Raw genomic sequence first — 13,063 nt, 5'->3', positions numbered from 1 at the left:
CCAAAGCTGATTCTTTAGTTGTGACAAATGTATTATAGTAAGATGTTACCAGTAGGGAAAACAGGCACAGAATATATGAGAATGGATGTACTATCTTGCACAACTTTTAGTAAATCTAAAACCATTCTAAAATAGGTTTTTTTAAAGACAATAGTAACAGTGGAGAAGGAAAAGCAGAGAAGTGTGTTGTTGGACCAGGAATGGCCACATGTTGACAGTTATTGGGGCTATATAATGGAAGTTCATTATACTATTCTGTCTATATTTGAGTATGTTTAAAATTCTCTTTATAAGAAGGTTTTATATATATATATATAGTGTTGGGGGTCCTCAGTTTTGATACTTTGCTAGGAGGGCTCACAGGACTCAGCATATAATTGTACTCCCAGCTACCATTTATTACAGCAAAAGGATAGAAAATAAAATCAGCAAAAGGATAGAAAATTAAATCAGCAAAGAGAAAAGGCACATGGAGCAGTCCAAAGGAGACCAAACACAAGCATCCCAGAGTCCTCTTCTTATGGAGTCATAGGGAATGCATTTAATTCCGCCCCAGCATCTAACCGTGACAACACACGTCACACTGTTTACCAGGGAAGCTCATTAGAGTAGCCCAGAGTTTTTACTGGGGTCTGGTCACATAGGCACCCTCTAACTAGCACATATCAAGATTCCAGACTCTTAGAACAAATTCAGCATAAACTACATTGTTTGCACAAACATTTTAGGCACAGTGAGCCATCCTTATCATTTAGGGAAAGTGTCTTATCAGTGTAGGGAACTTTTACCCATCAAGTTCCCAAGTGCCAGCCAAAGGCCAACCTTGCAAGCAGGCCTTTCTAAGAATGGCAGTCTCAGGCCTATACATACCCACAGGCATATGACTCTCTGGGACATAGCAGAGAGATGTTTCATAACCCACACCCTCCTCCTGCTATGGAAAGAATCCCCACAACCCTCACTTGGAGACCTCATGTACTATTCTGGGCCACAGGTGCATGTCTGAGAGAGGAAGGGAGGACCTGTGAGGTGTGGAGAGCTGAGAAGAGGAAATCCCAATTTTCTCAGTGAGCATAGCTCCGAATTAGCCTGAACTCTGCGCTCTTTTTCCTTGCTTTTTTCCTTCTGTGTGTGAGACTAAAGTTCGGAGAAATTGACCCTGAGGATAGAAGAGAAAGAGGAGGGCAGAAAGGAAAAATGGGAAAGAAAGATGAGAACTTTGGAGAGCAAGAGACCAAATCAGGTCAGCAAACTGCTCTTAGCTATCTCCTAGATCCATTCTTAGTAGCATGAGGGTTATGACTGTCCTGTAGCACATGGACTTTGAGGTTCCTAAAATGCATACAAGTGGTGATGTCCAGAATCTGGACGTTGTGAAGAGCTGAGGGATACAGGGCCACGAGTGTTCCCATCCCCTTCAAATGAGGTAAGACATACAGTCTCAGATAGTACATCAGCAGTGAGCATTTTTGTTAAACCTTGTATTTTGTGAAGAGTGTATTTGTACACGCATGGTGGTGTTAAAGGAATTAGAGTAACTTTTGTCACCCTGTTTGGCATTAAGAAAAAAATATTTTCATGTGTGGAAACCTCAAGAAATGGAAGTGGTCCAGGCTTCTCTTAATCTCTTGGAAGCCCAAGAAAGAGTACTGGTTGGTGATACACAAGGTGGAAGTCATTGGCACCCAGAAGCGATGGTGATTGAGAGATAGAAGCAGAAAAATGTTCATCTTGGGGCACCTGGGTGGCTCAGATGGTTGGGCGTCTGCCTTCGGTTCAGGTCATGATCCCAGGGTCCTCGGATCGAGTCCCGCATCGGGCTCCCTGCTCGTGGGGAGCCTGCTTCTCCCTCTCCCTCTCCTGCTCCCCCCTGCTTGTGCTCTCTCACTCTCTCTGTCAAATAAATAAATAAATAATCTTAAAAAAAAAAGAAAAATGTTCATCTTTAGCTCAGAAGGCTGACCTATTGCCTGCCTAATTCTGATAGGGATCAAATAAGTGCTGGCTGCTACATTCTTAAAGAGTCTCATGACTGCATGTACATCTCACCAATAATATCAAGCTGAATAAGCACCAGAGAACTCTTGTGAAAGTAGTTTTATGAGTAGAAATTCCAAGAAAATATTTATGATCTAATACTTCCTGCACGTCCCCTCCCCCTTGAACACTAAGTATATAACCACCAGTTTCACACAGCAAAGGTGCAGCTCTTTCTGCTGACGGGTCCTAGCCCCGTGCTATTTAAGTAAACTTGCTAAGTTGCACTGTAAAACCCCTCAAGAATTCCTTCTTGACCAGGCTTACTCAACGATCCTGCAACAACAGGAATGAAGAGGGTCGCCCAACAGAGCTTCTTTAGGAGAAAGAAGGGCCCTGGGACCAGACCACTTAAGGGGCTCACTGAAGAAGAGGCATCTACAAAAGCTAACCAAAAATGACCAAATAGGAGAAAAGGCAAGCGGAACGAAGTTGGGTAAAGATTGCCAAAAAGAGAGTAAAGAAAATCAAGAGGACGCAAACCAGCAGTTGAGTTTAGGAGAGGAGTTAATCAACAATGTCAAACATTTCGCTGATTTTCCCCAGTCAGCACCAACTACAATAACTCTGCCCACGCCCCTCCCTGGTACTATTTATACATCTCTTTGGGCTCTTGTACAGCTTTACCCGGTGATTTCGTTTATTTCCTCCAATTACACGGCTCAAGCAGGTCTGAATCTTACTCATTTCTCTTTTCCATAGAGCTTTATGTCTACTGCTCAGTTAATATCAGTGAAATGATTTGAAGAACATTTGAAAAACCACCCGAACCGAGATCCAACCTTTCAACCTGTTCAGAAACCAAACTGCCGGTGACACGGCCACACTACGCAGGCGCAAAGGCAGAACCCGCGGGCTTCCTCCAGGTCTTAGCATTTGGCGCGAAATCCCGGCTCCGTGGGCGGGGCTGAGGGAGAAGCCGCGCTCATTGGGCAGGTTTGGCGCGAAATCCGCGAGCTCTTGCGCCGCGATTGGTTCCGGCCATCCCGCGGGGCGAGGGGGCGAGCTTTGGCGGCGGCGGCGCGCGCAAAGCTGTAGCGTCGGTAGTGAAGCGACTCGTGGCTGCGGAGCGTGTCGGCTGCGACCCCTCTGCTCCAGGCAGCCATGGACCTCGCGGCCGCAGCGGAGCCGGGCGCCGGCAGCCAGCACTTGGAAGTGCGCGACGAGGTGGCAGAGAAGTGTCAGAAACTGTTCCTGGATTTCTTGGAGGAGTAAGTCGGCGGGCGCCCCTTCCTCGCGTAACTTCCCCGAGCTGCCCCTCCCCGCTTCCGGCCCCCGGGGCCGTGGAGCCGCCGTGTATTGGGGAATGGAGGGGTCACGCGCCTTGCAGAGTGTCCCACGCCCCACTTGGGGCTTAGCCGGACTGCCGCGCGGCACTAAAATTCACCGCGAGCCCTTCCTCAGACTCTAGGGCAGCGCTTTGGTCCCATCATTCAGTCTTCACCGCCTGTAAGGCTGGTGGTCCCGTCGGCCCTGGGTACCTGTACGGAAACTGAGGCTCGGGGAGGATAAGTAGCACGATCGAGTGGGGATCCCTGCAGAGTCCTGACTGGACCGGACAGCCAGGCCCCTTGGTGTTGGGGGCGCCGAGGGCCCGGGCAACCCCTGGAGCCTTTGGAGATAAAAGTACTAGAGTGAACCCTGCGCGTAGACAGATGGCTGGGGGGGCGGGGGGGGAGAGTCCCCGACCTGCTTGAAAGTGAGCACACTCCCTCCATCCATCCCTCCCTTTCCTTCCACCGCCCCCCTCCCCATGCACGGACTTTTTTTTTTTTTGGTCAGTTGCCTTCCAAGCTCCTGTCCTCTCATAACCTCCCTGCCTGGCTTTCCGCCACTGCCGCCAGTTACTTTTCTTAGATAGTGCAGATGTATCACTTCTTTCCCTAAGACACTTTGGAGTGTCTTATGAAATTCTTTTTTTGTTTATTGTAAAATATACATAACAAAACTTGGCATTTAACTTTTTTAAGTGGAGAGTGGAGTGGCATGAAGTACATACATGTACCTTATTAAGCAACTATCACCATCATCCATCTCCAGAACTCTTTTTGGTGTTCTCAAACTGACACTCTGCAACCACTAAACAGTAACCCCGATCCCCCACCCCGCCCCAGCACCTGGCAAGCACCCTTCTTACTATGAATGTCATTATATAGTTATCTCCTCCTATACTTGGAGTGTGTGTCCTTTTGTGACCAGCGTATTCCACCATAATGTCTTAAAGGTTCATCCGTGTATACAGCATGTGTCAATTTCTTTTTAAGGCTGAATAGTATTTAACTGTATGCGTGTACCACTTTTTGTCCATTCATCCACTGACTTTTGGGTTGTTTCCACACTTTTACTACTGTGAATAATTCTGCTGTCTTATGAAATTCTGATATATTTAAAACAATAATTTAATTTACATTCTTTACCTCTGCCTAACAGCTCTCATCTTTCAAAGCCAGTTAAAGACTCACAACTCCTTTGTGAAACCCTATAAACCTTTCAGGCAGCACCAATCCTTTCTTCCTTTATGCCCCTGAGGTGCCATTTACCATTATCTCTGTAGAGTATCTTATATCTACCTGTCAGCCACTTCATCTTGAATGTAAATCCCACCCTTAACCCCACCTGGCCACCACACCATATTGCAAAAGTCCTCAATGAATGTTTAATTTTAACAAAGGATATAATTGCCTTCGTTACCTTGCAGTTTACCATACAGCTAGGTGCTGGGGATGATGATAGATAAGACAGATAATCACTTTATGGGGGGGGGGGGGATGTTAACTTCCTCTCAAAATTCCAGCTTTGATTTGCCCTTGTTTATGGAATAAAGTCCCAAATTCTTCACAGCTCTTCCCAGTTTCATCTTTCACAACCAGCCTGTTCCTGTATCCTTCCACAACCATCCCTGTTCCTATACCTTTGCTGACATTGCCACTTATTTGCCAACATCTGCAGTCAGTTTCACCACCACTGGGGGTTTTTTGGTGTTTTTGTTTTCTTTCAAATTCTGAACCTTTTGAATTCTTGAAGCCTTTCTACATGTTCTTGTTGGGCAGAATTCGTTTATAGTCCCCCAGCACATTTCTTGTACTTTTTTTTTCCCCCTTGATTTTATTTATTTATTTACTTTAAAGATTTTATTTATTTGACAGAAAGACACAGCGAGAGAGGGAACACAAGCAGGGGGAGTGGGAGAGAGAGAAGCAGGCTTCCCACTGAGCAGGAAGCCCAATGGGGGTTCAGTCCCAGGACCCGGGGATCATGACCTGAGCGGAAGGCAGACACTTAATGACTGAGCCACCCAGGCACACCTTTTCCTTGATTTTATTGTGGAAAGAACACAACATGAGACTAACCTCTTAACAAATTTTTTGCTGTACAATATAGTATCATTGACTATAAGTACAATGTTACACAGTAGATCTCTTAAAGCTTATTCAGTCTCACTTGGCTGAAACCTTATGCCTATTGATTAGTACCTCCACATTTCCCACCTTACTCTAGCCTCTGGCAACCACCATTCTGCTGTCTGTCTATTTAATGTAAGCTCAGCACCCAACCTGCTTGAACTCCTAACCCTGAGATCAAGAGTCGCATGCTCTACCAACTAAGCCAGCCAGCTGCCCTCATTCCACTTTGACTGTATTAATTTGACTATTTTAGATATCTCATATAGGCAGAATCGCAATATTTGTCTTGCTGTGATCGGCTTATTTCGTTTAATGTAATGTCCTCAGAGTTCATCTTTGTTGACACATATAGCAGACTTTCCTTTTTAAGGCTGAGTAGTATTCCTTTGTATGTGTTGTATACATTTTCTTTACTCATTTGTCATGGATGTTTAGATTCTCTTGTTACCTCTCTTTAATAAGAGTGTCTCCTGTGTTCCTAGGGCAGGAACAACACTGTCATTTTAGCTTCAAGTGTCTCTGGCATAGTGCTTTGCAGGTAGATGTCCAGTATATATCTTAACAGAGCATGCTGTATTTGAAGAAGGAATTGATTTTTGCCTCAAAATGAATCTGCATTTTATGTTAAAAGAACAAAAAGCAAAAATATTTGTGATAATCCTTTATATTTTGTGTATAGATGTTTCTGTTTTCCTGAGGACTTGGACAGTGAGGCACCTCATCTCTGTATTTTCACGTTTTTTTGTTTTGTTTTGTTTTTGTTTTTTTTTTTAAAGATTTTATTTATTTGACAGCGAGAGATACAGCGAGAGAGGGAACACAAGCAGGGGGAGTGGGAGAGGGAGAAGCAGGCTTCCCGCTGAGCAGGGAGCCTGATGCGGGGCTCGATCCCAGGACCCGGGGATCATGACCTGAGCCGAAGGCAGTCGCTTAACGACTGAGCCACCCAGGCGCCCCTGTATTTTCACGTTTTTAAATTAACAACCAGTCTGTTAGTTTTCCCTATAGTAACTGAATCTTTGGATTTCAACCTGCATTTCTTGGTTTAATATTTTCCAATCTTAATTATACATAACAATAATAAAAGAATAGTTGGCATTTTTTTTTAAGATTATTTATTTATTTATTTATTTGACAGAGAGAGCGAGAGCAGGAACACAAGCAGGGGGAGTGGGAGAGGGAGAAGCAGGCTTCCTGCTGAGCAGGGAGCCCGATGTGGGGCTCGATCCCAGGACCCTGGGATCATGACTTGAGCCGAAGGCAGATGCTTAACTACTGAGCCACCCAGGCACCCGAGTGGGCATTTTTTATTAGAAAATACTAAATTAAGAAATGCAGATTAAAATTGGAAGGCCTAGTTTTTCTGTGTTCTAGGCTCTGTGCAAAGCATTTTACAGGCATTCTCATTTAAACTTCACAGTAATCCTCTGAGATAAAGCAATGTCCTAATTTATTTATTTTTTCTCAAAAAAGGGGGATAACTAACTTGCCCCAAGTTACACAATTAGTAAAGTGAGCCTATCTGACCCTACAGCTGATGAATTTTAACCAATACACTGAGTTATCAGGCATCTAGATTCTTCTTTTTACTACCTAATTCTTAAGTTTAATCTGACTTGCATGTACCTGCAGGTTCCAGAACAGTGATGGAGAAATTAAGTACTTACAGTTAGCAGAGGAGCTCATTCGTCCCGAGAGAAACACGTTGGTTGTGAGTTTTGTGGACCTGGAGCAATTTAACCAACAACTTTCTACCACCATTCAAGAAGAGTTCTATAGGTATGGTGTATCAATCTTCTTTACTTTAAATAAGCATGGAGCCTGTGAATCCAGATCTTCTTGAACTGCCAAGTGTTCATTTGTGAGGCAGAAGCCAGCTGTCACAGAGGCCCTTTGATAGAGCCAGTGGTCATTTTAGTTGAACTAATTTAGGCCTTTGTGGAGCCGAATATTTTTCACATGCGAATGTTGAAAACCTACGCCTTCTATGTAGGTTTCAGAGGATCGCTTACTTTCTTTCAGGCATTCAGTGCTATTGCTGTGTCATTCATTTGATCCTTTCCCTTGCCCCCAGAAGTAGATATTTGAGAAAGTGTGTGGATCCTCTTCTTGATCAGGGTGTCTTTAAAGTATGACATTGTCCTTAAAGTTTAATTTTTTTCTGATTATGAAAGTAATGTGTATGTTGTAGGAAAGGTAGAAAGTAGAGATAAGTAGAGGGAATACATACATATCTGTGGATAGTGGGATTACAAATATATTCTCATCATCCATAGATAACCCATCATTAGCAGGTCTGCAAATGTGGAGTTTCCCAAGGATCTTCTGGCACATTTTGTTTTATTTCCGGGTATTATGTAACTATTGAGGTCATACTGTAGATATAGTCGCCTGCCTTCACTTAACAGTATAACGTAATTTTCCATATCCTATAAAATCCCTTGAAAACATTTTAATAGCTGAATGGTATTTCTTTTGGGTAGAAACTAGACATTAATTAGTCTTTCATTTTATTTTTAATTGCTGTATAAAATAAGAAACATCTCTTTAAACAAATCTTTGTCAGCATTTGGATTAATAAATTAAATAACATTATGTAAATACATATAAATAAACATTAATAAATAAATGTGACAATCTGTATAAATAAAACCAGGTTAAAATAAACATTGTGGACAGTTGTGAAAGAGAAATGAAGACCCAGAAGTAAGGAGAGACAACCCTGTTCCTTTACATGGTGGGCTGGAGATGGATGACTTGTTTCAGTGTTTCTGATCATCGGGAATAGTTTCAGGAATAAGCAGCAGAGTTTACTGTAAGAATACACAGCTGGAAAAGTTGTATTGACAAGTGAGGGAGATAGAAAATCCAGGCTGGTGGTAGGTGGTAGAAATACCTATACCCATACCTCATGCACAGGCCATGTAGCAGTTCTGTCTCCTGAAGGTAGCTCATTGTTCAGAGGACTTCCAGATCCCACTGCTTAAACAAACCAAGCTGTAACAACTATTGGGAACTTGTATCAAGACACTTCAGTCTAACCGATCAAGTGGTATGTTTCTGCCAGTTTGCTCTCATGTCAGTACACAAATTTCTCCCCTCATCCGTTTCTTATCAGTCAAAAATTATACCTAGAAAAATATACCAGGCCTTGACATCAAATGGGAGACTGTCTTGCTGGATTGTAAACCACCAAGATTGTTCAGGTAGATTCATCTTGGACAGAGGAGTGGCCTACAGTGTTAGTGCTAAGTGCTAATTTAAAGATAGTGGATATTTGGGTATAACATTTTATCTTTTGTGTTTCTTTTGTCTTAGATCTATTTATGGTGGATAGGAGGGATTGGAAGAGGCTCATAAACCTAGACTAGACAATATAAGTGTCCTGCATAGTTAAATTTTAAGGCTTGGTTGTAGCCAGATGAAATTGCTTAGTCTCAGCTGTTTATAAGCATGAAAGGCCTTGGTAGGCCTCTTGAAGAGGACGTGTGATTTTTGTTCGTTTGTTTGCTTTTCAGAGTTTACCCTTACCTGTGTCGGGCCTTGAAAACCTTCGTCAAAGACCGAAAAGAGATTCCTCTTGCCAAGGATTTTTATGTTGCATTCCAAGACCTACCTATCCGACACAAGTAAGAAACCCTTCTTTGGAAGAACAGGAATTCACCAAACAGTATAGGCATCATTTAATGATTAAAAAACTCAGGAGGTTTAGTTGTTTTTTGTTTTTGTTTTTAAGATTTTATCTATTTACTTAGAGAGCAAGTAGGAGAGAGAGCACAAGCAGGGAAGAGGGGCAGAAGGAGAGGAAGAAGCGGACACCCTGCTGAGCAGGGAGCAACACAGGGCTTGATCCCAGGACCCTAGGATCATGATCTGAGCCGAAGGCAGACGCTTAATTGACTGAGCCACCCAGGCACCCATAGGTTTAGTTTTATATGTGTAAAGAGTTAGGCTTAGTTATCTAGAAAGTTTGGTTTTGGAGAAATACATTTTTCTAGGGAGATGAAATAGGAAGTAAGTTAAATCAAGCCATTTTTGGGGATTGTCATATTTCAGGACGCCTTTCAGGGGACATCTGGGGAAAAATCAGTCAAGTGAGAAAATACGAAAACTGAGAACAGTCACAGAAAATCATGAATCTTTGGAAATTTTTGTCAGAGCTTAAATGGCATAACTTTAAAACATGTTTTCCTGTTAGCAGTTATTTAAAGAATAAATTTACTGGAAGAAATTGAAGTGATATTTTGAAAACTTAAACTACTGAAATTACTTGTAAAATTAACAAGTTATTTAATATAAAATGGGTTTGTGAGGTAAAGGAAGTGTTTCTGAACTTCTGAGTATACCATTTTTTCCCTATGATAATTTTATTGTGAAACTAATACATGATTATTTAGAAATTATAGGTAAGCAGAAAATATTTGCATATAAAATAAATTAGGATCATCTGTTTTATAGTTGTAATTTCATTTCTTTGGTGTCCTTTAGTTTTCATATTGATGTTTTTTGCTGTGAATGCATATACACTGTCTAATTTAGGAATGGGCACATTGACTAAATCATTCTTGGAGAAGTCCAAAGAATTCCTTCTCTTGTTTTGTTTTTGTTTGTTGTAACATAAATTTATCCTTGAATACCCTATCATTAAAATGGAAACATTTCGGGGTGCTTGGGTGGCTCAGTCAGTTAAGCGTCTTTCGGCTCAGGTCATGATCCCAGGGTCCTGGGATTGAACCCCACATTGGGCTCCCTGTTCAGCGGGAGGCCTGCTTCTCCCTCTCCCTCTGCCTGCTGATCTGCCTACTTGTGTTCTCTATCTCTTTGTCAAATAAATAAATAAGATCTTTAAAAAAAAAAAAGAAACATTTCTTAGTTTGGAAATGAATATTTACTAATGAGATATCTATCTTTAAACAGAATTCGAGAACTCACATCATCCAGAATTGGTTTGCTCACTCGCATCAGTGGGCAGGTAGTACGGACTCATCCTGTTCACCCAGAGCTTGTGAGTGGAACATTCCTGTGCTTGGACTGTCAGACAGTGATCAAGGATGTAGAACAGCAGTTCAAATACACACAGCCGAATATCTGCCGAAATCCAGTTTGTGCCAACAGAAGGAGATTCTTGCTGGATACAAATAAATCAAGATTTGTTGATTTTCAAAAGGTATTATCTCCTGTGCGTTCAGATTCAGTTTATGCTAATAATTCACCTCTAGGCACTATTTGAGAGAGAACGCGAGCACTCACACAGAGGGACAGGGCGAGGGAAGAGCAGATCCCCGCTGAGCAGGGAGCCTGACGTGGGACTTGATCCCAGGACCCTGGGATCCTGACCTGAGCTGAAGGCAGACACTTAACTGAGCCACCCAGGTGCCCCCTAAAGGTGAAGTTTTTAAGTAGATGTTATCGCTTACCAAATTGCGAGGAGTATTAGGGTAGAGAATTTTTACAGTGAATTTTGACAAATGTCAAAAGTCTGCAAATGGTAAGAATTTGGAATATGTTGATATTTGTGGCATTAATTTAGATTATATGGCATTTGAAAGATAATCTCTTCTTCTTGGCCATTGTTACAGGTTCGTATTCAAGAGACTCAAGCTGAACTTCCTCGAGGGAGTATCCCCCGAAGTTTAGAGGTGATCTTGAGAGCTGAAGCTGTGGAGTCAGCTCAAGCTGGTGACAAGTGTGACTTTACAGGGACTCTAATTGTTGTGCCTGATGTCTCTAAGCTTAGCATACCAGGTCAGTAATCTTTGGCTCAAATCTAACAAATTCTCATTACCTGAAGCTACAGAACATTCAGCTTCTTGAATCTTCCTTATTTTTGGCTATCCATCAGGGTGACCAAGGAAATATGGTAAGAATAGAGACAAATTGATTTTGCATCAAAAAGTACAGTTCTGAAAAATTTCAAGGCCTAAATGAAATCTTTGGATTTATGGGGTTTGTTTATTTAAGCAATTTTGAGTCTCAGCACCTTTGATATTTGAGCTGTGAAACAAACTGTCATTCATTCTTTCAGGAGCACGTGCAGAAACTAATTCCCGTGTAAGTGGTGTTGATGGATATGAGACGGAAGGCATTCGAGGACTCCGGGCTCTTGGTGTTAGGGATCTTTCATACAGGCTGGTCTTTCTTGCCTGCTGTGTTGCACCCACCAACCCAAGGGTGAGTCTTAATAGAATGGAAAAGGTTGAGAAAGACGTCCCCTGGGGCTGCCACAACAATATAGGCTTCTGAAACTGCTGAGTTATCTAGTCAGTGTTAATGGTGGGGTGGGAGGATTCTTCAGTTTTTGTGTTTTTTGGTGGTTTGGTTTTTTAAGATTTTATTTATTTGTGAGAGCTCACATAAGCGAGCAGCAGCAGGAGAAGGACTCCCACGGAGCAGGGAGCCTGATGCGGGGCTTGATCCCAGGATCCCGAGATCATGACCTGAGCCAAAGGCGGTCGCTTAACCAACTGAGCCACCCAGGCACCCCTGATTCAAATCTTTTCATGTGTTTCTGACCTTGAGGAAAAACCTGTTTTCATGTTTAAGAGCTCAATGCCTTAACAGCATTGATAAAAATTATCCATGGTATAATTTTATTGTTTTTTTAATTAACACAGTTGCTCTATCATGCTCCTGGAGAAAGTACAAATAGAAAAATTTAGTAATCTGGGAAGTAAAGTAACTTGATCTTTCTGTGAGCGATGGATTCCTGGTATTAATAGTTGTGTAAAACTTGATTCTGTGTCCTTAGTGGGAAAGCAGTGAGAAAAAGTTTGGAAAATAGTCCAGTATTGGAAGAAGAGGGGTGAATATAATACTATGTTACTTTATGTTCGTATCAGTGATTAACATCTTATTATGGCTCATCTCTTGAGCGTTCAGATTCATTTCGATAGCAATATAAAACAGTGTTAGCTTTTTTGTTTTCAATTCACTGGAGAAATGACAAACTCTTCAGTATCTTGATTAACTTAGGCATTACAAGTTTGGGGATTTTTTTGAAAACCTTTGTAGTCAAGAGATTCTGAAGTTGACTTCCCAGGCTATTTTTTGTTTGTAATGAAGCTCTCTCTGTTTCACTTTACTTTGACTGTTCCATGCAAGTATATTTTCCTTTCTTCTCCACCCCTCAGTTTGGAGGGAAAGAGCTCCGAGATGAGGAACAGACCGCTGAGAGCATTAAGAACCAAATGACTGTGAAGGAGTGGGAGAAAGTGTTTGAAATGAGTCAGGATAAAAATCTGTACCACAATCTCTGTACCAGCCTGTTCCCTACTATACATGGTAAGAGTTCTTTCCATTTGTGGCATAAACTTGAAATCAAAATGATGATTAAGAAATAGCAATGAATACCTATGTTAACTATACTGGAACTTAAAAATTTTTTTAAAACAGCAATCAGTGATTTCTTACAGCACATAAATCAGATCAAAAGGTTTTTTAGTGGAGTTACAAGGGGTGTTAGAGTCATTTACAAAAAGACAAATATTACATGATTCCACTTAAAATGAGGTACCTAGAATAGGCACGTTCATAGGGACACAAAATAGAAAGAGGTTACCTGGATTTTTAACAGCACATTTGTAAAGATCCAGGTTTTTTTTCTGTACATTTCCTTCTTATAT

The 13,063-nt window shown here is 41.8% G+C and overlaps 1 protein-coding gene across 1 annotated transcript in view; it reads left to right on the top strand.

Annotated features, from left to right (window-relative positions):
- The first annotated feature begins 3,038 nt into the window (after positions 1 to 3,038).
- MCM6 (minichromosome maintenance complex component 6) overlaps positions 3,039 to 13,063 on the top strand; it is a 34,760-nt gene continuing 24,735 nt past the window's right edge. The window contains exons 1-7 of the mRNA XM_045868948.3: positions 3,039 to 3,248; positions 7,074 to 7,220; positions 8,960 to 9,070; positions 10,359 to 10,608; positions 11,021 to 11,186; positions 11,467 to 11,612; positions 12,572 to 12,722. Coding sequence (XP_045724904.1) covers positions 3,142 to 3,248; positions 7,074 to 7,220; positions 8,960 to 9,070; positions 10,359 to 10,608; positions 11,021 to 11,186; positions 11,467 to 11,612; positions 12,572 to 12,722 — 1,078 coding nt within the window. The 5' untranslated portion in view covers positions 3,039 to 3,141. The remainder of the gene's footprint in view (positions 3,249 to 7,073; positions 7,221 to 8,959; positions 9,071 to 10,358; positions 10,609 to 11,020; positions 11,187 to 11,466; positions 11,613 to 12,571; positions 12,723 to 13,063) is intronic.

Source organism: Mirounga angustirostris, unplaced genomic scaffold (genome assembly GCF_029215605.1).
Source record: "Mirounga angustirostris isolate CCGP_5_RB_7025 unplaced genomic scaffold, mMirAng1.0.hap1 SCAF_3, whole genome shotgun sequence".
NCBI lineage: Eukaryota > Metazoa > Chordata > Mammalia > Carnivora > Phocidae > Mirounga > Mirounga angustirostris.
The sequence above is the reverse complement of the archived record's forward strand: the minus strand, read 5'-3'. Positions and strand labels throughout refer to the sequence as shown.